Source organism: Podarcis bocagei (genome assembly GCF_964188305.1).
Source record: "Podarcis bocagei genome assembly, chromosome: 4".
NCBI lineage: Eukaryota > Metazoa > Chordata > Lepidosauria > Squamata > Lacertidae > Podarcis > Podarcis bocagei.
Genome location: NC_138128.1, coordinates 51,310,801 through 51,337,429, shown reverse-complemented (window position 1 = coordinate 51,337,429; position 26,629 = coordinate 51,310,801). Strand labels below are relative to the sequence as shown.

Sequence of the window (26,629 nt, the reverse complement as noted above, 5' to 3'; positions counted from 1 at the left end):
CAACGAAGGGTGTACCACCCAAGAGGTATTCAAAGGAGTTTGCTAACCTTGCATATGTTGCTGTTGTAAACGACCAAGGAAAGATTGAAGCTGTGTCTGAGTCAGAGACAAAGGCACAACAGAGAGTTGTTAACCAAGGAAATGCGAAGTCACACAACCAGAGAGGTACATTGGTAAAACCAATGGCGGGTAGTTCCAAGGGTGGAACTGAAACAACAGGGGAATGTTATAAGTATAACAACTGTTTGTTTTCTTCTCTGGATGATGCTTTGCTCGCAGCACGCATTGATACTTTAGGGGGAGTATGTTACCATAAAGCACCAATGCTGCAGCAAGCAAAGGCTCCAGCAGCTCAGTCAGCTGCTTGTGGCTGGAAAGCCAGACAGGATGTTTGTGACTGTTGCCATGGAAACAAAGGGGCAGTCCAATCTGAACTGAGCACCGGATGTTAGCTCAGTGTGTGTGTCATATGACCTGTACTGGAAGTACATGGGTGGAGTTTCTTCTTGCTGTTGTCGAGTGCAGACGTGTTTCTCTGTACTGATATGAGAGACAGAAATAAAAGATGTAAATAGTTTTCTGTCTGCTTCTTTCCCCTCTCTGGGGGACACCAAAGGGGAGAGAGGGTGAACGGTGTGTTCCTCTCACACATCTGAGATGAATCGCCGGGACCTCGCCTGCTTATCAGCAGAGTGGAGACGCGGGGAGGTCGACAGGAATATCTGCCGGTGCCTACGCTGTGGCACATTCCTCTGACCCATGCAGAATTCCAACAGATTTATGCCACAAGGTGCCATAGGAAGGCACTGGACATAGTAAAAGATCCATCGCATCCTGGTCACTGTCTCTTCGAGCTCCTGCCGTCGGGACGGAGATACAGGACGATGAAGACAAGAACGAGCCGTCTTAAGAACAGCTTCTTCCCCAGAGCGATCTCGGCCCTGAATGGGAAGCCTGGACTTTGAAAGTCATCTAATCTTCCTTGCTGTATTATACTGTCTTGTTTTAATTAGTGTTTTTATAGTTGACTGATTTTGTGTGGAGTGCCCTACCTGGGTGGATGGAGCAGCCAAGTAATTTCGTTGTCCCCGAGAGGGGGCAATGACAATAAAGATATTATATTATTATTGTTGTTGTTATTATTATTGTTATTATTGTTGTTGTTATTATTATTATTATTATTATTATTATTATTGTTATTATTATTATTATTATTATTATTATTATTATTATTGTTATTGTTATTATTATTATTATTATAGCAGTTTTTTTAATAATAAAAAAATGGCACAGAAAAGGCCAAGAATAGAAGGATCAGCATGAGTATTAAGGATAAAAAATTGAAAGAGGACTGGAGACCACATTGGAAGTTGTGCAAGGCCAGAATCACTGGTGAAACTGAAATATGAATATTGTGGCAAAGATAACCTGCCCAACACATACACCGCTGTCCAGCCAAGCCACAGTCCCAACAATTGTCAATGACCAAGTTCGCATGGCACATTAAACCAAGGATGCCTTTTGCATCCCAAGGACCACAGACAAATGTAGGTAGCATATGAAATGTGTAATCTCACCTAGTTTATTCACTCACACACATACCTCTCAACCCAAGCAAGCAGGAAGTGGTGTTGGAGTTAAAGGACACATTCCATCCAGGCAAAAATATTCAAGGAGAATGCAAAGCATGACTGGTATAGGGTGTGGCTAAGGACAGTTCTAAGAAGAGTCCTGAGGACTAGATGGAAAGGTCTGGATGGCCATATCTGGCCCCTGTGCCTGAGGTTTCCCATCACTGCATTGAACCATAGTTTATTTTGTACTATTGTTTAATATAAACAAGCAGCATGTTGGTGCACGCTACTCAGTCCCTGGTGTGCTTCTCCCCCTTTATCCTTTGGCATGCCGGGGAACAAACCAACCAAAGGTTCATTTCATGTTATTTGCCTACCAGCACTCATGGTTTGTTCCTCTCCAAACAAACTACATGTGGAAACAGAAGGGCAAGATACCAAGCAATTTGATTAGAATCTGCAGCTTTGGGAGGAATACTATGGCCATGCTTTAATATCCACCCAGTGAAGTTGCTCAACACTTTTCAGAAGATTCAGTTCCCACATGGAATGGGAGATTGAGTAAATTTACTCAAAGGGATACTATTTAAGCATGTACTCAAAGCCAAATCCCAAAAGATGTCACAATGATGAACATACATACTGTACTTGCAGTTTCTAGAAGGTTTAACCCAGGCTTCCTCAACCTCAGACATCCACATGTTTTGAGACTACAATTCCCATCATCCCTGACCACTGGTCCTGCTAGCTAGGGATCATAGGAGTTGTAGGCCAAAAACATCTGGAGGGCCGAGGTTGAGGAAGCCTGCTTTAACCTCTCTCAAGAGTAGACTTGTCAAGCAAAAGGGACCCTGTACCTCAATTTCTTGTAATGAAAAGATTTCAACTCCCAGGGAAGCTCCTTTTTCCTTTAATGTGCCATCAAAAGGATCCATCAGAATTATCATCTTCAGTCCTGGGGTCTTCTTTTGTTCACAGTTCTCAAGTATCACTTGTGCTTTCTCGGGTTTGTCACATATCACTGTAGCAATGTCAGCTAAAGGAACACACATAACACTTGACAACCTCCATCATTGGACTCAGGTTACGCAGAACACACAAGCAGCACCAGCTTGCTGAAGCAGACATCTCCACATGCCAATTTCATGTGGCAATCATTTAAGAAGTGGAAAGCGGAAATAATGCATTGAGCGCAAGCACTCTGTGTGCCAGAAGCTTCTGGGAGCTGCAAGAAATGATAGCCTAATTGCAAGCCACACCTGGGGTTATCAAGACACAGACACTTAAATTTACTGTGAGGAGTACAGGCCTCTTAATTGGGCTTTAGAGCCTGTTAAGTATACTACACCATTATTATTATTCCTGCCGCTCGTACTAGCTTGTAAAAACACTTTGAGCAAGCATGTTGCATGCAAATGCCAAATGTCTCTTTAACCCAAACAGTTGCTTTGGGAGGGAGCATTTGGGATTATAGGAGAATTTAGGGCATTTACTCCTTTACCCATCCTGTATGTTTGAAAGCAAGCTTTTGTCTACAGGTTTCATGATCTACAACACCATGCATTTCACTGAAAGGAAAGAGCTGTTGTGGGGGGAAAGTAAAGGTAAACATCTTCCACTGTTGTTTCCGACTAAGGTCAAGCAACTTAATTACCGGTAGGTAAGACTACCATTGCATGGTTTGTGTAGCTTGGATCATAGCTGCTATAATTGGAAGTCATACTATACTAATGGAGTACAATTAAATGAGCACCCAACTTGTCCAGACTAGTACAAAAAGTCCACTACTATTCTGCTACCCAAGAGACATAACTTCTGGGAGAATTAATCTCAACAAGGTTTCCTGTTAGGATTTTAAACTTGTGGCTTTCTCTCTCGTGAAAAGCATTGGGTGCTTTATAACAATTGCAGTAAAAACACCGGCTAGCTGTATTTCATTCCATTTGTGATTTTAACACTGAAAGAGATTTTATCTCCAGACATTTCCAAGAGTTTCATTCAAAGAAGCTACAGCTCTTTGCATTCAAAAAGTTGGTTTCAAAAAAGTGAGCAAAATAAACTTTGAGGAAGTTCAAAGCTTAGTAACTGAAATACCAGCAATGGAGTGTATGATCCTCACCTGTATTTGTGTGTGTGTGTCTGCAAATTGAGTTTAATGGCCACTATTTTCATTTCAATAATGCCTTTTTTCGTTTAGGCTAGCATAAGTGTAACTATAGAAGGGGGCATGTCTTCTATTTTAGCATTTTGAAGCCAAGATGAGACTAGCTGCAAGCAATTGCGTTGTTTCATTTCTTTACAGAAATAAATACCCTGTTACCACCCCTGCGTAGTCTTCTGAAGACAGATTATGTTCAACACTGTCACAAGTATCTTGCTATTTGTCAAACAGCCTGAAGAAGTTTTCCAAAGGCAGGCTCAGAAAACCCCACCTCAAGAAGGAGCAGGACCAAAAATCTGACCAGGGACTTAAGTTGGTTGAGAAATGCTTTGCTCCTCTACTTAAGCAAGGTCTTTGTCTCATGGGGATTCCAGGGCTTTTTGCAGTCAAAGATCCAGCATACCGACAGCTGTACTGACACAACAGAGATTCAGCTACTAAAGCTCTTTCATTTGGCTCTATTCAAAGCAACATTGTTATGTCACATTGAACAGGACTGGAATTACAGAGGAGGAGGAGGAGGAGAGGTCAGTTCCATTAATGACACAGGGTTACCTGCTCCCCCATCCTCAGATTTTACACCTGTCTTTTACTTACCCCTCTCCAGACTAACGAAGCAGGGGATACCGTATTTTTCGCACCATAGGGCGCACCGGACCATAGGGCGCACCCAGTTTTTAGGGGGGGAATTCAAGAAAAAAAATCTTTTTCCCCCCCGCAGCCCCAAAGAGCAGCGTACAGGCTGCACACAACCTCTCCCTGCCGGAGGGGTTGCGTGCAGCTATGGATCAAGCCAAGGCAGCGAGCGGGATGGATCCCGCTCGCTGTTTTGGCTTCCCCTTTAGCCCCGTGCAGCCTCTCCTTGGCGGAGGGGCTGCACAGGGCTTTCCTGGCTTTACTGGGAGGTGGGGGGATTCCCTCACCTCTCCCCAAAGCCCGCAGAAGCCGTGCAAACCTTTTAAATAGATCATGGCTTCTCCTGGCTTTCCTGGGAGGCGGGGGGATTCCCCCACCTCCCGCAAAACCGGCAGAAGCCGCGCGCCTTTTAAAAGGGCTGCACGGCTTCTCCTGGCTTTCCTGGGAGGCAGGGGGATTCCCCCACCTCCCGCAAAACCGGCAGAAGCCACGCGCCTTTTAAAAGGGCTGCACGGCTTCTCCTGGCTTTCCTGGGAGGCGGGGGGATTCCCCCGCCTCCCGCAAAACCAGGCTCCCCCCCCCCAGCCTTCTAACCAAGTCGGGGGACAGCGGCAAAGGCGCGCTGCGCTCCTGCCGCTGTCCCCCGAGTTTGCGGGGCTGGCGACGGGGAGGAGCAGGCTTCTCCCCCCACCAGCCTTCTAGACAAGTCGGGGGACAGCGGCAAAGGCGCGCTGCGCCTCTCCCGCTGTCTCCCGAGTTTGCGGGGCTGGCGATGGGGAGGAGCAGGCTTCTCCCCCCGCCAGCCTTCTAGCCAAGTCGGGGGACAGCGGCAAAGGCGCGCTGCACCCCTGCCACTGTCCCCCGAGTTTGCGGGGCTGGCGACGGGGAGGAACAGGCTTCTCCCCCCGCCAGCCTTCTAGACAAGTCGGGGGACAGCGGCAAAGGCGCGCTGCGCCCCTGCCGCTGTCTCCCGAGTTTGCGGGGCTGGCGACGGGGAGGAGCAGGCTTCTCCCCCCGCCAGCCTTCTAGCCAAGTCGGGGGACAGCGGCATAGGCGCGCTGCGCCTCTCCCGCTGTCTCCCGAGTTTGCGGGGCTGGCGACGGGGAGGAGCAGGCTTCTCCCCCCGCCAGCCTTCTAGCCAAGTCGGGGGACAGCGGCAAAGGCGCGCTGCGCCCCTGCCGCTATCCCCCGAGTTTGCGGGGCTGGCGACGGGGAGGAGCAGGCTTCTCCCCCCGCCAGCCTTCTAGACAAGTCGGGGGACAGCGGCAAAGGCGCGCTGCGCCTCTCCCGCTGTCTCCCGAGTTTGCGGGGCTGGCGAGGGGGAGGAGCAGGCTCCCCCCCCCCGCCAGCCTTCTAACCAAGTTGGGGGACAGCGGGAAGGGCGCACTGCGCCTCTCCCGCTGTCCCCCGAGCTTGTGGGGCTGGCGGTGGGGCTCTCCTGAAGCCTGGAGAGCGAGAGGGGTCGGTGCGCACCGACCCCTCTCGCTCTCCAGGCTTCAGCGAAAGCCTGCATTCGCACCATAGGACGCACACACATTTCCCCTTCATTTTTGGAGGGGAAAAAGTGCGTCCTATAGTGCGAAAAATACGGTAATTTTTCTGAGTCATTTCCACCTTTTAAGAAGAATTTGGGTCATATTAACTCAAATAGGAGGGGAATTCTTGGAACTTTTGTCCCTCTATTTGAGGACCAAATTTCACTTTATAGTAGTCACTTGTCAAGAAAATAACGCCACGCCCCCCAATATAAAGAAAGAGTAGAAGAATGTATTTAATGGCCAGAGAAAACAGCTTACCTTTGTTAATAACGTACACAATTGCATCAGGTCCCAGAGTGTCATAAAGGGGAACTGCAACCATTGAGTAAGTGTAGCAGGCAAGCTCAGAGATCACCCACTACAGGAGAAAAGAACGGAAAAACACATAAGCATTGTGTGGCAATATATAAAACAGCATGTTTAAGGATCAGGTATATTCTAGTAATCCTCCCATTAGAGCTTCAGGTGTTAATTGTGTTGAGCTTGTGAACTTGCAGGCTTGCACCTGGCAGGAACTATATATGACACATCTATTCCAAAGAGCACGATTAGTCAAGGAAGCTTGATTTTATCAGCCAAGCTGCAGAAGTAATTGTGGTAGATACGCAAGCCATTGTGCAAATTGGGGGAGGGGGGCCACTCATTAGGAAATTGTGAACACATCACGTATTAATTCCAGCAAGACAGGCAACATGCCAAAGCTGCTCCCAGCACCAGACCAGAACATGGATACAACATGAACAGGCAGCAGGTCCATTCACTTCTTCTGCTTCCAAACATTAATATCAAAACAATGTACAAATTTAGGAATGGTTTTACCAGAATACTATGGTCAACTAGGATTCTCACAAGTTACCTCTGGTCTATTCTGAGCAAAGATGCCAATGAACTGATCCCCTGAGGGTTTACATCCTTTGTGTAGAAGACCTGATCCCAGGTGTTCAGCTCTGTCCAGCACCTAGAAATATCAAAGATAGTTAACTTGACATTATTGGCAAGGGATTTAGGTCAATTTTCCAGTTGGTGTTTTAACCAACCTGTTGGTAAGACAGCCACTGAAAAGGTTTCTTTGGTTTTCTGTATCCTAAGCAAGGGCCATTTTCTGCAAGGAAAAAAAATGAGATTATGAATATGCCAGCATAGTAGAAGGGTCTTCAAGTGAACTGAAGGATACCGAACAAGAATCCACAGCTTTTAGGCATCCCTGATTTGCTGACATCATCAGACGGATTTGTTGCCTAGATGCTAAATTGTGTCTTTAATTTGCAAGATCTTGAGCAACTGAACACTTTTCTGCATTAGAGGACTCTAGACAGCTTTGTGCAGAAATGCATTCCCATTCATTGTATTAACCTTCCTTTAATATTAGATGTGGTTTACAGTTTAAAAATAATAATACTTGAACAGAAAATCAAGCAAATTTCAAGAAACATTAGAATGCCTTCTTACGGGAAAGTTTGAAATACTTTTCTTATACAGCATTCACATATTACTGTGATATGTAGATCCCCCTCATCAAAATAGCATCAGAAGCTGGCCAAGGACCAAAGCACATGTGATGCAAGAGATTCACACTGGATCTCTTATTTGGACAACATAGGTTCTTGGTCTCCAAGTCTGAAATTGGTCAGTGCAGCAGTGTTGGCAGTAGAATTATGCAAATACAAGACACTATACCCATCTATCTTCCTTTCTTGCAACAGGTCAAAACAAGGGGTGCTGGGAAGTTCAGATCAATAATTGGTAGTGGTTGCTGCTCTGACAAAGTTTGGATGCCTTACACTGGCTTCTTTTTAAAGAAGTGTTCTCTTCTTAATTCAGGAGATCAAGTCATTGATCTACCACATTATATGGTTTGGCCTCAAGCATTATGCTCCAACCTCATGAAAATGAAAGTCAGACTTTCTATTTCACACCATTCGTTTCCACACCAATTATAAGGAGCCCTGCAACATTTGTGGTGTTAGAGGATTTGTTTTTATATTCAAGTCATCTCTAAAGCAAGCCAGCCATTTCTGAAGAATATCCTCAGTAGGCAATCACTGTGGGTAGAAAAGGATGCTCATCTCAAGGACCAGAAACACACAGAAAGACTGCCATGAATCCACATTCACATATGGAAAGTCCAGTGTTATTTTTCTAGAAAAAGAAGTGGTGGAACTCACCACCACCACCTCCCTTGTTCTCTTATAATGGCAATGACACTCACTTGAGTGGTACCAGAACTGAGTTCCTGAAAGTTCCACCTGGAAAAGCCCTGGAAAAGCCTCTGCAAAGAATCATTCTGTTAGCTTTTCCCTACTCAGCTTCATTAGCTTCATCAGGGGAGAAGTACTATGGCAACACCCTCTCCATCCAAAACTGTGGTTTGAACAAGCAATGCTAAAACAGGCCATCCAAGTTGTCCCAGTGAATTCCCTACTCACCTGAGACATATCGTCCTCTTCTGAAACTTTCATATAAGGTCCGTGCATCCTCGTGGTAATAAGAAAGAAGCTTGCCATCAGGCATAAGAGCACTTCTTCTAGCTCCTCCCTACGTTCAGAAATTATTCAGGTTAGTTGGCAATGTGGATGATGCACCACAAGGCCCCACTCCCCACATTAGACTTAACTCAGATTAAGACTACCCAAGGTTCTTCTCCCCACAATCTGTACATAGGATAAATGGCTACACCAGTTGGGGGGGAACCAGCAATGCATTTAATGATGCATGAACCCCTAAACCACCACCACAAGTAATAATAATTAATGGACACCTGTATACCTGAAGGAGCGTCTCCACCCCCCATCGTTCAGCCCAGACACCGAGATCCAGCACCGAGGGCCTTCTGGTGGTTCCCTCATTGCAAGGAGTGAGGTTACAGGGAACCAGACAGAGGGCCTTCTCGGTAGTGGCACCCGCCCTGTGGAACACCCTCCCTTCAGATGTGAAGGAAATAAGTAGCTATCCTATCTTTAAATGACATCTGCAGGCAGCCCTGTTCAGGGAAGTTTTTAATATTTAGCGCTGTATTGTTTTAAATACTTGATTGGGAGCTGTCCAGAGTGGCTGGGGAAACTCAGCCAGATGGGCGGGGTATAAATAATAAATTATTATTATTATTATTATTGACACAGACTTTCCATGTTCCCTTGATCCGAGCCATGCCTTAAGGCCTAGAGAAGTCTCCGCCTGCAATAGTCCTCTCCTAGATCTCCCTTTTCGCTTCTAGATGTTTCCTGCCTCCCACCACCTTAAAGTAAATTTAAGAAAACCAGCAGCAGTGAAGCTAGTTCAGTTTCAGAAGCAGGGGGAGAGTAAACTTGCCTTATTAACTGGCAAGTTATTTAAGAGCCACTGTTATAGCATTGAAGTCAAGCAAGTATGGAAGCGCCAGTGCACTTCCTCTTCATTCATCTCAGGCCATTAGGGTAGCTATCAGACCTCCTTCAGAGGCCATCTGTTTCTAAGACAGTAGTAATTAGATGTCAACAAGATCTGTAGCCATTTCATTTGGCTGTCCTCATGAATTGAGCACCATTTCCTCAAGAATTTGTTAGTTGACTCCATGTTAAGTGAGATGGTGCATGACCCACAAAGATGCTTTGTAGGCACACATACAGAAGCTGTTGTACTGATGGTCAACCAATGTCTGCAGCAGATTCTGGTTGACTGGTTAGCTGTGTGACAATACTGTCCCAACCAAGCAGCCTTTGGAGAGAACAATTAACCTGACAAGTCTGTTCACCTATTTATCTGGTGTACAGCATTGCAGCCAGTCAGCCGAGCTTCAACAGTTTTCCAGCATAGGGGGAGGTATGCTGCCTCCCCCCGCCCCGCGTCATTTGTGCTGGGGACAGCCCCAGCCAATCTGCGGCCAGGTTGGGTATGGCTGTGGGCTATTTAATTTTGGCATGGCCGGCCGGCTCCCTCTTCCTTGCCTCTTCTCCTGGAAACTTTGTTACTTGGGTGCTTTGGCATGCAACAGAATCTAACATTTACAGGCATCAAGGAAATTGTGCAGCTGCTGCTCTCTATTTAGATCTAAACTCTTCTTGATCCCAGGTATGTTTCTGGGGGTAAGTGTGTCAGTTTTCCCTGTAGCGTTCATGGCTAGCACTCAAGTAGAATCCCAGAACAAAATAAGAATGCAGATGAGCACAGTACCATCAGCATACATGCCAACAATATCGGCTGTTGGAGAATGTAGATTCCCACCGTCCCCTATCTACCACACAATACTCACTGAGAAAGGTCATAAATCTCAAGCAGTTTCCATAGCAAGTCAAGTACATTTCACACAACAGCATCCAAAGAAGGGTAAGCTAAGCAATTCATACATTTCATCTAGCCCATTCATCTGCCAACAGCAGCTGATGGCCGCTTTTTCTTTTCTTTTACCTCAGTGCCAACTGACTGCTTCTTCAAGTCAACGGGAGCCGCAATTGGTTTTGGTTTGGTTATCAGCCATAGGAAGACTGTTGTTCCGAAAGTAACAAGACCAATCAAAGCAGGAGTCGGGAGTGGTGAAAACAAGAACTGAAGTATCCAAATCATCCTGTTGGATCAGTGCAGACAAAGTGGTGAAGCCTAAAGCAAGAGGCACACAGCAATTAGAACACCATTAACTTTTCATACATAGCTTAATAAAGGTGTTATCCAGTAGCATGACAACGAAATGTTCCCAAGATAGTTGTTATTATCCAAGGCTTAATTTAAACTGAAGGCAACCAATCCACCATCTAGGTTAGCATCTGATCATGATGTACTGTAAGTAACATGGTACAGATAACTAACTTTGGTTGTGGTAGATTCTGCAAAATCTCTAAGAAGAGCAACTTATTCTACTTTCTAGTCATGTTTCTAGTCCCAAGGATATGCTATTCATTCTTATCTCCATATCCTCCTACAGAGTCTATAGAGCTCATTTCCAAGTACACATAAATAGCTCAGTGGTGCAGCATCTGCTTTGAATATTTAATCCTACCATTGGCAGTTCAAAGAATTAGATGATGCCAAAGTCTCCTACCCTGGAGCATGCAGTACTTGTCTAGAGGGACCAATGGTCTTGCCTACAAGGCAACTTCATATGTTCATGTAACTTATGTTTCCTTGTATGGTTTTGTTCCCCACTTCCACAGCCCCTGCCCCAGAGACGGGCAGTTGTCATTCTGGGCACATACACTATTGGAAAGCTTAGCGAGAAAACTAGTTTAAAGAGTTCCCAGCTCCAAGACCACTCCATCAAACACTGACGAGGACTTTGCTGGCATTTTCAAGAGATATGGAAGGAGACTCTGCACTTTCACAAATTGCGTAACACACTACAGCTACTGACTTTTGCCCTTGGATGTGTGGTTTGCTGACTTCTAAGTGTATTCAAGAGCTGCTCATACAGGAAGCCCTTTTCACCCATTTATACTACGAACTATGCTAAAGTTTACACAACGATGAAGTGAGCTGACTACATCTGTTTATCACTGAAGTCTTGCATCTGACCCAAGTACAATTCCATTCCTTGTATCTAACCAAATACCAATGCACCTCTAAGCTCACGCTATATCTCCCCCACCAACACAAAAGCAGATTTACAAAGTAACTGCTGCTAAACAAATGACTGCCCCATACTTTGATATCTTATTGATATCGACTGGGGACAATAGATCAGGATTTGTTGGTAGATCTATGGATGATTTGCAGTTGATTGTCAAGGGCTATTCAGCAACAGCAAAAAAACAACTCCTTTCCTGCTCTAAATTACATTACTGAAAAGAAGAAAGCTTGGAGAAAACAGGAAAGGGGGTTGTATGTAGAAGGACTGTTGTCTCCGTTCATTTGTGGTACTGAAAACAAATTCCTGGGCTCAGAATTATTTAAATCTAAGTTCTAGTTTATAAGTTTATTTTTCTAACCAAAGGCCATAACAAGTTTAACGAATTTGTAACAATAGTATTGATAAAACAGAATATCCATCCATAATATAAGGCAATATCCATGATGTGTGTGAGAGAAAATACCAAACACCAACAAGCTTAAACGTAACTATTTCAAATTAAACCTCCAAATCACCATAACAACATAGTGATTTTATGGAACTCATTTCTTCCTGATTTTTCTTGCATAGAGGGTCTAAATCTAATTGAGTGTATGTGTCATTTGCACCGGGTCTGGCGGGTGCATTTTGCAAGTGTGAATCTGGCCATTCTAGATTTAGCTCAGCTATGAAGATAAATTAGAAGTTTGCTTTGTTTACAGAATAGTCCTAGATCAAAAGGACTTTATCTTTTGAGTTCAGGAACATCCATATAATCATAGCTGTCATTTTTTATCTGAACTGAACGAGACAGGTTTTAGAACTAGTAGACATATAGAGACAATGGGCTATATACAGGTGACTCTCAACTTACGTGAGGGATACATTCCGGGATAGCACAAAATCAAAATTGTGTATAGTCAAAACACATTGGATACCATGGCAGGTGGAATTGCCAAAGTCTTTCTCCCCCCCCCCCCATGGCTGTCGCTCCCCCCCCATGGCTGTCGCTCTCTTTTTATTTTTTTGAAAATCCTAGCTTCTAAAGCTGAATGCACACAAGTTAAATGTGCATAAGTTGAGAGTTACCTGTATTACTAATGTTTTAAAACAAAATCTACCCTGCCTAATTTTCCAGAAGTAACCAGGGTGGCTAACAAATGCGATAAAGGATAAAGCACAGGTAACTACCCCCGATTAAACCCCATCATAAAATCAAAATATAAGTATGAAAACTACAACAAATATCACAGTGTTCAGAACTGCAGGATGGCCATCAACATACTTGGCAATGTCAGCAAATGATAGTTCAATGAATGAACATTTATTATCTATATACCGCCTATCTGACCGGGTTGCCACTCTGGGCGGCTTCCAAATTAAAACATTAAGCACAGTAAAACATCAAGTATTAAAAACTTCCCTATACAGTAGTCAGGTCTTTACCAACTACCTGTAGCAATACAACAAAAGGGCTCTGAGGCACTTGACTCAACAATTTGGCATTATTTATGATTCTTTATTCAATGCCCATATCCGCCTTCATCCAAAGTTCAGAGGGCAGTTTACAATTCATTCCACAAAGTGTCTGCCATGGTGGATATCACCCTCATCCTGGCTGATAGCAGCCTTGTCAGGGCAAGGGATTTGGAGCAGAGCCTCTGATGATCAGAGGACATTGGGGGGGGGGCTATACAGAGAAGGGCCTTTAAGTATTTATTAAGAGATTCCCGCCCAAGAGTCCTTTAAAGGTAGGAGGGTCTACCATAACATCCCTCCATCCCATTTCCTATGCTACTAACTGTATCCATCCCTGGGAAGGCCAGGGAAGCAGGCAGTTATCACTGTGCCCAAACACTGCTTGAGCAACCACTGCTGCTGCTGGGAAGAGTAAGGAGACAGATTATTACCCAGCTGCCCAAGAAGAAGACACATTTGGCTGCTATCTGAAATGGGTTGCCAAGTTGGGCACAATAGCAGAGGGGCTACTTTCCCCTGTCGCCATTGCGGAACCTTAGAAGACCAGCAGTTGGAGCAGCCAACAGTAACATCTGCAGCCTAGAGTGGACAGTTAACGCATCATCTTCCAAGGATGCTGGGAGGAGGCAGGAGCGACAGCCTATCCAGCTACTCCAAATGAACTGCTCTACATCCATGGGGGCTTGTTCTCTTCCATGTACCTTTATCTTGTTAAACAATCTATGGCCTTTTAAACTGTGATGGGGGTATTGTTTTGGTTTATTATTCTGGTATTGCATTGTTGTGCTTTAATAACGTAAAGCGCTCTGTGAGCTTCAAGCGGAGGGCAATTTTGAAATTTAATAAACAGCAACAATAAAATGGGAACACTTTAAAAAAGAGAAAAGATGGCTGAAATATATTGCTTTTTCAAGAAAAGAAGTGCTACCTTAAAAAAAACCACCCCAAAACCTTGTGTGTTAATTTTCATTTTGGAGGCTGCCTTAGCTGTTATCAGGCAGAATGATATGATAAATCTCGTTCACACTCAACACACCCTGATTAAAGCAGCCTTTGACAGCCTGGTACCCTCTCCAAGTGCTTTAGACTAGAACTCCAATCAACCCCAGCCAGAACAACTATAATGGGTGGGGCTGTGGGGAGCAGGGTAGGGGAGGGTAGGGGTGTGTGTGTGTGTGTGTGTGTGTGTGTGTGTGTGTGTGTGTGTGTATTGCAGTAGAGCATGATCCTCAAACCTGGTGCTCTCCAAATGTTTTGGACTATGTGAAGGACAAACCTTAATAAAACTCTAGTCCATGGGTAGGCAAACTAAGTCCTGGGGGCCAAATCCGGCCCAATCGCTTTCTAAATCTGGCCCACAGATGGTCTGGGAATCAGCATGTTTTTACATGAGTAGAATGTCCTTTTATTTAAAATGCATCTCTGGGTTATTTGTGGGGCATAGGAATTCATTCATTCATTTATTTTTCAAAATATACCCCAGCCCCTCACAAGGTCTGAGGGACAGTGGACCAGCCCCCTGCTGAAAAAGTCTGCTGACCCCTGATGATATAAGCAGACAGGTCTCTGACTCTTGCCTCCCAAATCCCATAACACCCGCCCGTGTATTATGTAAAAAGTATCTCATACATTACTATTGTTGTATAATGAAGAGGAACTTATTAAAGTTGTTGCTGGTTATTAGAGCATTGCTTAGTTGGCCAATTATTCAGCTCTGGTCATTTTTATACTGGGCTGAACACATTGCTGTGTGTTTGTAAGTTGCCTAGCAAGGACCTTGTCCTATAAACGCAGCCTAAATATGTAAACAAATAGACAAGTATATTATTCAGTCTACATCCGGTAACTCCTGCAGCCAAGCTGGTGCCAAGTGTATTCCTCTGCTTTCCTTTGGACCACATTAGTGAGGCTGAGAGGGGGGGACTTGTTGTCTAGGCAGCCCAGACCCTCCATACACATTGTCCAAAAGTGCACCCCACAGAGGTCACTTCAGTGCTGCTAACACAGCAAAAAGCAACACAGGCACTGAGATTGTTCAGCCCAGGAGGCACAGTCCATTGTCTCAAGACAGATGGATAACAACAACTATATTCAGTAATCTATTAATCCAGCTATTGCTATTCTTCCCATGCTTCCTGTCCCCACCTATATGGAGAACAGTCTTGTATGGATTGAAATGCTCTCTTTAGTAAACTATTATTTAATGAAAAAACCCTGCCTGTTTAAAATTGAGTTAAGGTTCTCTCGTGATGGCTCAAATGCTACAAAGCCAAGAAACTAGATGCCAAAGATTATGCCTTAACAAGTATGTCATGACATTTTGCAGCACCACAAATTATGTTTGCTTGCAACATGCACCCACACTTTTCCTTGATCTTTCTGGCACAAATCCTGATGGGAGGAATGAATTATTTTGGATGAGCAAAGTTGCCCCACATTGTCCTGGTCCAGTATTGCCTTACGCAGCATCTGAACACTGCTGTGTTGCCAGAGAAATCATCCTGCAAATTGACCCATGCCTCTTTCTTGCTTACATCAGTATCTAGTAGGTTGGGCTAAACAAAGAGATGGGGATCATCTCCGATTCAGCGGGGCAAGAATAACACTCCTGGTGTGTGTGAGAATAGGGTTGTGAGGTGTGGAGTAGGAATTGCAGTGAAGAGCAGGGGATATGCGTGGTTGTGGGTGTGCTCCCCCACAAAACATTTTCAAGTTTCCAAACATGCTCATGGGTCCAAAAACGTTGATGAGCCGTTGTTTAAGAAGAAGAAGAGTTTGGATTTGATATCCCGCCTTTCACTCCCTTTAAGGAGTCTCAAAGCGGCTAACATTCTCCTTCCTTTCCTCCCCCACAACAAACACGCTGTGAGGTGAGTGGTGCTGAGAGACTTCAAAGAAGTGTGACTGGCCCAAGGTCACCCAGCAGCTGCGTGTGGAGGAGCGGAGACACAAACCCGGTTCCCCAGATTACGAGACTACTGCTCTTAACCACTACACCACACTGGCTCTCATTGCAACCCACTTTGTATTCCATAGGCATTGCACATAGTATGCTTTCTTTCCCAGTTCTGTTCTCATGAACATGCATTCAGCATGCCTCCATTATATAAGACTTCTCAAAGGTATTCAAGCCTCCTTTTGATAAGGCATTTCTCTCACACAGTACTTGTATATTACAAGTGTACTCATTGCTAACTAGAAAGGCCACTTCTCAGAAGTCTGATATGGACCAAGACTGTCCAAGATTCAGTAACTTTACTCAGTTTTTATTTAACTAGACAAGCCATAGTTCAATGGCAGAGAACATGCAGAAATTTCCAGCCTCAGTCCCTGCCATCTCCAGGTACAACTCCCATCTGAAACGCTAGAGAGCTACTTTCAGGCCATGTAGCAGATAATAGGCAGCTAGATGGACATGTGTTCCAACTTGACATGATACATTTTTCATGTTCCTCAGCAAAGCAAGGTTAAAACTAAACTATAAAGATTTCAAGCAAACTCCTAGAAGTTATTCATCAATTATGTACAGCAGCAATCAGAGCATTCTTATTCCCCAGAACAAAACATAAAAAACAGTGGAAGCTTTCACTCAGCTTCAATTGCGTTTTTAGTCAGTCAAAACCAAACCAAAACCCCAGAGCTACATTACTATTTATATAAGGATGTCTGTGCTGCATAAAGGGATAACTTAAGCCTTGACCTTTGAATCTCTGTCATAGAAACTGGATAAGCAACTGCTGCTAGAAGACCCAAGTAGAAAAGCAAGTCGGCTGTTGAACTGTGTCGGTATAAATACTATACCTTTGAGTTTGATTCTCATCTAGATACATAAATCTATGCAACAAAAGCCACGTTTCGAAGCATAAAGGGGTCTTGAGCAAACTACTGTTGCTAACCCACTACCGCAGAGTTGCAATATTACCACCTTCTACCCTTTTAACATCCTCTCAAGATACAAATACAACTGACTGAGTAAAAACAATAGCAACCGCCAACGAAAAGAACCATATTCAGACATCCGGTGTGCCTTTTGCTAACCTCTAAAGTTATCAATAGTATGCACAAGAGGAGGAGGACAAAAGCCAGGCACGCTTTAGAATTGATCTGTAACATACTAAATCTGACAATGTTTCTTCCACTTACCAGCTAGCAGCCTCCCACCACACGCTTGCAACAAACTCAGACTCACGGCCTTAAATAGCAGCCACTTCCAGGAAGTGCTGGGAACAGCTCACACGAGAGGGAGGCCTCTCAGGCAGGAAGTGACTCATTATTCTCAGGCTATGCACATTTGCTTAGAAGGAAATCACTCTGCACTCAGGGGGGATTTGCTTGCATGTGCCTTACGTAGCTCCAGATAGCTGCAACAGGAAGGGAAGTGGGCAACCACATTTAGGCTAAAAGCACCAGCTTAAGACCTTCATCTCCATTTAAAAACAAACGAACATAATTGACCAGAATTGTGACAAGGGAATACAGAGTTCCCGCACAGGAGAAAGAACTATTCTGAACTCACTTAGATATAATTTTTAATTTCACTGCAGAGAGGATGGGGTTTGTGAAAGTCCATGAAGTCCAAGCGGTTCACCCCCTAGCCTATGCATATTTATTCAGATGTTCTACTGAGTTCAATGGAGCTTAATCCCAGGTGCATGGGATGGTTCATGAATCATATAATTCAACCCCCGTCATCTGAATCTGCTTCTGCTACTTGCCCTCTTTGTCCCAGCTATGTTATGGTTTGAATATGATGCTAAACAATGACAGCGCTGCCTTCCCCAACCTGATTCCCTCCAGTTGTTTTGGACTGCAACTTTACCACCCTTGACCATTAGTCTTGGTGGCTGGGGCTGATGGGAGCTCTAGTCCAGCAATGCTGGAAGGGCATCGGGTTGGGAAAGGTTGATTTACTATTATGTGAAGGAGCCTCGGGCAACAGCTCACTGCAGCAGCGACGAGACTGCAAGCTTCGAGCTCAGTGATTTTTCATTAACTGTGGACTGTTGTTCTATCTGAACCTGGTCAAACTCCAATTAGTTTTAGGGTTTAGGGAAACAGGCCAACCATGGTTTATTAAGTTGGCTTGTTTCTTTAAATCATATCTAAGATTTACCACTTATAATTGTAAGTTGGTATAATAAGCTGCAATTACCTGAAAGCAAAAGCTTTTGATCTCTTCCCTGCAGGCATAGTGGCAGAAGACAGGAAAGGAGGAATACCAAAAACAGAGACACATGCATGTAATCCTAAACTCTGGTGTAAGTGTCGAAACTTGCCTGTCTGTTGTTATGTCATTTTTTTCTCTTCATTGGAACTTGTGTTCCAAGTGGCCGGCTCTTTTGTTGCCTCTGCTACTTTAAGAGTAACCTACAATGTAGCAGGTGAAACTTTTCTATCCCTGTTATCTCCATATCTGGAAACACCTGCTTAATTATAGCCTATCAGGCTGTTAATGACATAGGTCTCTTTTTATCAGCTTTGGCTGATACAGCAGCTACGGTTATTCCTGGAGCAAGATAGTTTGATCATAGTAGTTCAGGCACTGGTAACTTCAAGGCTGGATGAATGCACTGCACTCTATGAAGGGCTTCCCTTGTTCAGTCCATAAACTTTAGTTACTGCACAGCGTCTCTGGCTCCTTTAAAATAAAAGTTGTGAAGCAAAACATGCAAGTACCATTTAAAGAAACTGCTTTGCTAGCTATGAACCTGCCCCTGCCTTTCAGTGCTTTTAGCCAATGAGTGAAGTCAGATCTGTGAGTGCTAGAATGAAATGCAGAGGCTTCCCAAAAGAATACTTAAAAAGGGTTTCTGAACGAAGAAGGAAGGGCTTCCTATTTCTTTCTAGCCAGATTTTTGGTCTTCCTATCAGCCCAATGTGTTTTCCCCTCCTTTTTGTGCATACATTATTTTATTTTATTTTGTTCTAGTTTTAAACACTCTGCAAATGCAGATACAACAAAAACCCATCATTAGTACCGCATTTTTCGCTCTATAGGTGCGCACCGACCCCTCTCGCTCTCCAGGCTTCAGGAAGCTATCCGCAAGCCTTCAGAGCACGGCGGGAGTTCCTGCCAGGCTCCGAAGGCTTGCAGATAGCAGCCTGCAGCCTGAAGCCCGGGGAACACAGCGCTGCGCTCCCTGGGCTTCGGGCAGCTATCCGCAGCACTTGCCGCCGCCCCTGGACCTGTTCTGGGGGCTGTTGTCGGGGGAAGCTCGGGATTCCCTCGGCCCAGCCCCGCGGCCAAAAATAAAGCCGCGTGCAGCCTCTCCCGGCTGGAGAGGTTGTGCGTGGCTAAAGAGGAAGCCAAGACAGCCAGTGGGATGGATCCCGCTGGCTGTCTTGGCTTCTTTGCTCTTTGGGGCTGGGGGGAGGGGAAAATAATTTTCTTCTTCTTTATTCCCCCCCCCCCCAAAAAACACTAGGTGCGCCCTATGGTCCGGTGCGCCCTATAGAGCGAAAAATACGGTATATCCGTATTGTAGGGAGGTTGGTATTCTGGTTGAGAAAGGATAGGTTAACTCAGCCCTACAAAGTAGTGCAGTATTATTGTACTACTGTTATAGAACAGGGGTGCTGAGAGAGGGTAGTGAATTACCACTCTGTATTCAGTGTTGTTATACAGCTCTAGGGAAACAAAAACAGAGGAGTGGTCTGTCAAATTGATTTTAGCAGCAACATGGGGAGGAGGGGAAATATTTGCTTTCCCAACCACGAGGGGGGAATAGGATAATGGTGGAAGAGGTTGCTGTTGGAATAAACTCTAAAATTATGGGTATATTCATGTCAAAGGCTCAAACCCCTTTTTTCTCAAAGTAAAATAAAAGGGTGACTGACCTGTGTTGATAGCATTGCTGTAGTTACTGTGAGGTCTAAATCGTAAAGAAGCACAAGAAATGTTCTTTAATGGTTTAATATTGAACTGATCCACATATGGGCACCTGAACTTGGGATACTGATAATCTTAAATCTCTTTTGATGCATGCATACACACCTGCCACCTGAAACGCCATGCCTGGTTTTGCACTGAATACAGTATTGCCAGCCAGAGGCAAACTAATGAAAGATATTTTCTGGGGTCGGGGGAAGCTCGGGCTTCCCCTGCCCCAGCCCCGCGGCTAAAAAGGAAGCCAAGACAGTGAGCGGGATCCATCCCGCTCACTGTCTTGGCTTCTGCCAAAGCCGCATGCAGCCTCTCCCGGCTGGAGAGGTTGCGCGCGGCTAAAGAGGAAGCCAAGACAGCCAGCGGGATGGATCCCGCTCACTGTCTTGGCTTCTTTGCTCTTTGGGGCTGGGGGGGGGAATAATATTTTTTTTCTTGATTTCCCCCCCTAAAAACTAGGTGTGTCTTGTGGTCCGGTGCGTCCTATAGAGCGAAAAATACGGTAGTTCTGCTTCCCATAATTCTAAGCATTTTGTTCACTATCCTTTTTTATCTAGTCATGACATCATACGGCATGTGCTTTTGCAAACAGTTGTGGGAACTACTCTTCGCTTCTTGCTGGCAGTAAGCATGGCTGCAATGAGTTTTCATTACAATACTTCCTAGTGTGAAGGCATAAGGTTCCTCTGGGCAAGGCCGGATTTGAAATTGCACAAAAGTACTTTTTAAGAAACCCAACTTTCCCACTAAAACAACAATAAGCAGTTGTACTTCCATAATTAAATTCGTTGTCTGTGATCCTCACAGCTTTTCCAGACTGACACTTGTATGCATCACTACCTTTATGTCAATAATGCTGTGCAAGAGATTCAGAAGGATAGGGCAAAAAGTGAAGAATGTACCATGTCCAATGTTACCTGAAGCTTACAACATCAGCGCAGCACATGAGAGGAGAATCAAAGAGTTGGTAAAGTGATACATGACAGAATTTTCCAGTTTAACCAATTGTATATATGACCTTCAATTTGTATAGCATTCTTAACTGGTACCATTTAACGCTGTACAAAGAGAAAGCTGTGTATGATCTGTATTTTGATCTATATCTGTAATTGCCATATGTAGCTTCAGTTCAGTAATAATACAGTGGTACCCTGCAAGACGAATGCCTCGCAAGACGGAAAACCCGCAAGACGAAAGGGTTTTCTGTTTTGGAGGCGCTTCGCAAGACGAATTTCCCTATGGGCTTGCATCGCAAGACGAAAGCCCATAGGGAAATGCTGGCGGTCGGGAGCAAAGACTTTCGCCCACAGCCGGCCTTCAGAAGAGGACCTCTTCTGAAGGCCGGCGGAGGGCAAAAGTCTTTGCTCCCCCCCCGCCTGCCTTCCCCCCGCCTGCCCCGGGCGATCTTAAAATGCTGGCGGGCGGGAGCGAAGCGTTCGCTGCCGATCCCCAGCATTTTAAAATCTCCCCGTGTCCCGGGGAGATTTTAAAATGCTGGGGGTCGGGAGCGAAGCGTTCGCTGCCGATCCCCAGCATTTTAAAATCTCCCCGGGACACGGGGAGATTTTAAAATGCTGGGGATCGGCAGCGAACGCCCGACCCCCAGCATTTTAAAATCTCCCCGGGAAGCGCTCCTGCTGCCCCCGGACCTCTTTTGAAGCAAGCGGCTGTGGGGAGATCGCTTCTCTCCGCAGCCGCTTGCTTCAAAAGAGGTCCGGGGGCAGCGGGAGCGCTTCCCGCTGCCCCCGGACCTCTTTTGAAGCAAGGGGCGGTGGGGAGAAGCGATCTCCCCGTGCTCCGAAGCCGGGCGGGGGGGGGAACACCTGCCCCAGCCACCCCGCTTCGGAACGCTGCTCCGAAGCGGGGTGGGGAGGCGGGAGCACCTGCCCCAGCCGCCGGGCTTCGTAGCGCTGCTGCGAAGCCGGGCGGGGGGGGTGGGAACACCTGCCCCAGCCACCCCGCTTCGGAACGCTGCTGCGAAGCCGGGCGGGGGGTGGGAACACCTGCCCCAGCCACCCCACTTCGGAACGCTGCTCCGAAGCGGGGTGGGGGGCGGGAGCACCTGCCCCAGCCGCCGGGCTTCGTAGCGCTGCTGCGAAGCCGGACGGGGGGCGGGAGCACCTGCCCCAGCCGCCGGGCTTCGTAGCGCTGCTGCGAAGCCGGACGGGGGGCGGGAGCACCTGCCCCAGCCGCCGGGCTTCGTAGCGCTGCTGCGAAGCCGGGCGGGGGGGGGTGGAACACCTTCTGAAGGCGGGCGGGGGGCGGAAGTCTTTGTCCCCCCCTGCCTGCCTTCCCAGGGGCTTTTAAATCGCCCCGGACAGCGGAGAAGTCCTCCACTGTCCCAGGGTTTTTTAAAATGCTGGGGGTGAGAAGAAAAGCCCTTGTCCCCCGCCCCCCAGCCTTCAGAAGAGGTTCGGGGACAGACTGTCCCCGGACCTGGTCTGAAGGCGGTTTCCCTAGGAACGCATTCATTGATTTTCAATGCATTCCTATGGGAAACCGTGCATCGCAAGACGAAAAAACCGCAAGACGAAGAGACTTGCGGAACGAATTAATTTCGTCTTGCGAGGCACCACTGTAATAATAATAATAATAATAATAATAATAATAATAATAATAATAATAATAATCAGTCACTGAATGGTACAAGTGGAACAACTCTTCCTCTCGCGCTCAAGAAAAGGACACAGTGAATTTTCAAAAAAGGAATTAATTACCGTCGAGATTGGCTCCCAAAGCAGATATAAACCATTGATCATTTAAATGAATAATTCCAGGGGGGATCCATACAGGAAATGAGAGGCAGGCAGTCTCATGGCATCTTCAAAACTAATAGAGTTGTTGTACCCTCTGAGAAGTCTTTAAGAAACTTATGTCATGATACAGAAATGAAATTTTGGGTTCAGTGCGGCCTAGAATCAGGTTTTTCATTTATGATTGCAGTCTTATTTGTTAGATCACCTGCTCATCATCAGATTGCTTTGTATTCACCCGACACTAACAGTATTTTTATTATTATTTAGATATACCAATTCTTAATCCGCTACCAGTGTTTAACAGCTATCGGCTATTTTGTTTCCCCATAATCTTTAAACAGCAAAAACTAGCTATTTAGCATCACTGGATGTTGACTGGGAGAGAGTTAATTTCAACGCTTACCTTCTTCCTGTTGATCAACCACAAAAGTGAGTGAAAGCTTGTCCCCCACGAGCCCCACACTGAAGTTTAGCACATGCTCCTCTCACAAGTAGTTCCTGGAGCTGATCTGCTTCAGTCATCCATGCTCAGAGGGCTCTAATAAATCAACAGCATTGCACTCTGCAATCTTTGAACATACCTTGTAGCAGGTTCAAGGGTGGGGCTTGACGTGATCAAACAGATGGAATAATTTGAGCTGGTGAAAAATGCCTGTTTAGCAAAAGGCTAAGCAGTTAATGTTTACACAATAGCTCTACAAATTTGTAGGGTGTCTAAAGTTGAAAAACCAGCACTGGCTTTCACCAGCTGCTCATCAGAGCACCTAAAGCAGAAGTACGTAACCCAGCGTGCTTTTACTGGTGAATTTTGAATCTTTCTTATCAGAAAGCGGGGAAAGTTGTGTGAGGAGAGCCTCACCAAAAATATGTAGCAATGGTTGTACGCTGTTGCAATATGCTCCGATCAATGCATATTGATCGTACCTCCAATATTCTGGGGAAGGATGAGTGCCATGGTGATGTGAGTGAAAGATGAAATTGCACATGAAGATTAACTTTTTGAAATATGGCAATCCTAGGCAGTAGGTACTTGCAGCTGGTTTCACCCTCAAGGCACCATTCTGTGACTAGTTCTGGCTGGTGGACCATAAGGGTCTGGTGAACAAAAAAGTCTATTCTGCAAGGCGGAAGACTGCCCAATCCTGATTTAAGGCCATAGAACAACGAACAGGTTAAAAGGGGCCTCAATGTAACAGCAAGAGGATAATTCTATAGCTGAAATCATCTCATACCCAAAAAACCTCTTTGACAAACCAGATTGTCTAAAATAATAATCATTCAGTGTTGGGTTTAGGTGGGCCTTTTGAGGGTGGCAGGGGTTCGCCAACGTTGCTACAACAACCAAAAATGTCCAGCTCCTTATGGATGCCCACCATATTTTAATTATGTAACTTGGATAACTCAATCAGTAGAACATGAGATTCTTAATCTCAGGGTTGTGAGTTCAAGCCCCATGTAGGCCAAAAGATTCCTGAATTGCAGGGGGGTTGGACTTAGATGACTTTCGTGGTCCCTTCCAACTCTACAGCTGTATGATGTACATATGAAAATGGTCTTTTCCTGCAGCATAGAGCAATCCTAAGCATATTTACTGACAGCCCTCTTATTAGTATTAGTTTCTCATTAACATGTAGACAAGTTGAGCAAGTCTGTTCAGTCACCTTGTTATCTGTTCAGTCCCACCATAAAGGGCAGCAAACAGATGCTGAGCATACAGAATTCTACCAACACGATGGCAAAACTTAAGTGAGTCACGCAAGGATGGCCCCTTTCCGCCTGGTTCTGTTTCATTCATTGATAGCAGTACAATACCAGGGGAAGGAGTCACTGAGCCTTGTGAGACAGTTCATTGCTGATACAGTATATTACAGAATTCACCAGATATATTACTACTGAACGTTTGTGTGTATGCGTACACACAATGTGCCCCACATAAGTTATCTCAGCAATCTTTCAATATTCCCTTGAAAGTAGGTCAATATTATTTCAGTTGGAGTGTCTATGTGGGTTATGGTTGAGGGGTGGGATAAAGGTTCCTTCATTAATCAACTGCTGGGGCAAGATTTTAGCTGGGATTTCCTAGCTGTTACCTTATAATCATTATGCTCCTATTAGTTTGATCTAAGCTATTTATACAATGCCTTCCATTGGAATTTTGCAAAGCAGTTTATATAAAAGAATTAAACTAATAAGCTTCCACTAAAATATATATACAATAAAGCTCCACAGATAAGCTACAAGCAAAAGCAAAGACACAAAACCTTTTTCGACAGGTAGATCTAGATCACCAAATTCAAGTTTATCATTAGCTATTATTCATGATCAGTATCAGAAGCTGCTTCCGGAACATTTACTGTGGCTGCATACAAGATTTTTGCAGCACCCACACATTTTTACTATTTAGTCCAGATTTACACTTTTGAAGAAAAATCCTATAATTAAAAACAAAACACCTGTTGCCAGTGTCCAAATTGTGATATCTCAACGACCTGTTTGCAGTATTAACCCCCCTCCAAAAAAAAATCTGGAAGCAAAGAAATATCTGTTGCTAGGAAAAATAATCAGGAAAGTGCTAGTGAAGGCTTCCTCAACCTCGGCCCTCCCAATGTTTTGAGACTACAATTCCCATATCAAGGGAGTTGTAGGCCAAAAATATCTGGAGGGCCAAGGTTGAGGAAGCCTGTGCTAGGTCTTCATGCCGTGCTTGTGGGCTTTTCAGACTGTAATTTCCCAGTGTTTCATACTACTGCTGCTTACCCAGGAGGAAGGGGCAGGGGGGACCTTGCTGCTGGTGCAGTGGCAGACACAATCTGACACCATACTCGCACCACAGCAAGCTCGGCTCCTCCCACCCCTTTCAGAAACCATCTGCAACATGCAGCACTGGGAAGTCAGGTCAGCAGTGAGCCCCTGTCTGCACTACCAATCAGAGGCAACTGGTTGGCCACTGGGTGGGTTTCTGGTCTGATCAATCAGGGCTTTCCCTACATTTTTATGTTCTTAACACCCCAGCCCTCAGAACGGGGTGGCTCTTGAGTAGCCCTGTGGTGGCAGTTTGGAGAAGAAAGGCCACCTCACCAGGAGCTATGTGCTGGGAAGCTCATGATTTGTTCTGACTTATCTTTCTCATCCCCTCAGGGCAAAATGGTCCTCAGGTAGCCCTTTGGTGGCAGTCAGGGAACGTGGCCCTCAAGCTAAAAACATGTCCCCACCTATGCTTGGAAAGCATGTGTAAGGTAGTGTCAGCAACAGGAAGTGACAAGTGTTCCCTAAGACAGTGTTTCCCAACCTTTTTTGGGCAAAGGCACACTTGTTTCATGAAAAAAATCTCGAGGCACATCACCATGTGGGGCATGTTACAGCCCCGTGACGTCAGCGCGCAGCGTCACGCCGGGAGGGACGCACGAAAGTGTAAGTTTCAATTTTTTCCCCTCCCCCTTGCCTTCCTTCTGTGCCAACCGCCAAAAAGCCAAGAAAAAAGCCAAGACTTTAGGGCAGCAGGTCGACACGGAAGAAGCTCCTACCTAAGGACAGGTGCGACGGCCGTGTCCTCTTCTGCCACACTTGGCAGCCCTGCCTCACGGTCGTGACTCCCACCCTGATTTCTCCCCGCAGGTCGAGCGGCACAGGCAGCCCAATGTGTCCAGCCCAGACACAAGCCCCGCTTCCCCACTCTAGATCCTGAATGCGACCAAGTGCTCTGGACTCCCGAGCAGGGTGGGAAAGAGGACTCGCATCTGGTAGCCTCCGGGCTCCTCGCCTGCTCGAGGGATGGCATTGCAGGCAAGCTGCCGGCCGTCGCCATCGCCGCCCCCTCATGCAAGTGGACCTGCCCGGAGTGGTGGGCCGGGGGAGGCTCGCTCTCTGTGGGGATGTGGCCCGCACGCGCGGCCCCGCTTCCTCCTGCCCAGGGCTGAGCTCCTTACCCGCGATCTCGGTCTCGCGCACGCGGATCCCACTTATTCCGAAGCTCGCGCCACTAGCCGGGGCTCTCACACCGTGCCAGGGCGAGGCGGCGCGGCCCACTGACGTCATTGCGGCTCGCCGTCGCCCTCGACTTCCCTGTTCCCTCCCCTCCCTCGGGTCG

General features: G+C 45.9%; 1 protein-coding gene across 3 annotated transcripts in view; it reads right to left on the bottom strand.

Moving 5' to 3' along the window:
* The window catches only part of ACSL5 (acyl-CoA synthetase long chain family member 5), a 37,285-nt gene extending 14,196 nt beyond the window's left edge, over positions 1–23,089 (bottom strand). The window contains exons 1-7 of one of the 3 annotated variants that reach the window (XM_081189362.1): positions 22,946–23,089; positions 10,293–10,481; positions 8,336–8,444; positions 6,947–7,011; positions 6,766–6,867; positions 6,168–6,267; positions 2,432–2,610 (exon numbers count right to left, since the gene is read on the bottom strand). In XM_081189362.1, coding sequence (XP_081045488.1) covers positions 2,432–2,610; positions 6,168–6,267; positions 6,766–6,867; positions 6,947–7,011; positions 8,336–8,444; positions 10,293–10,448 — 711 coding nt within the window. In that variant the 5' untranslated portion in view covers positions 10,449–10,481; positions 22,946–23,089. Of the gene's footprint in view, positions 1–2,431; positions 2,611–6,167; positions 6,268–6,765; positions 6,868–6,946; positions 7,012–8,335; positions 8,445–10,292; positions 10,482–13,334; positions 13,493–17,046; positions 17,135–22,945 lie in introns of those variants that run through there. The other 2 variants (XM_081189363.1, XM_081189361.1) reach the window with 2 other exon arrangements.
* Positions 23,090–26,629: the final 3,540 nt, after the last annotated feature.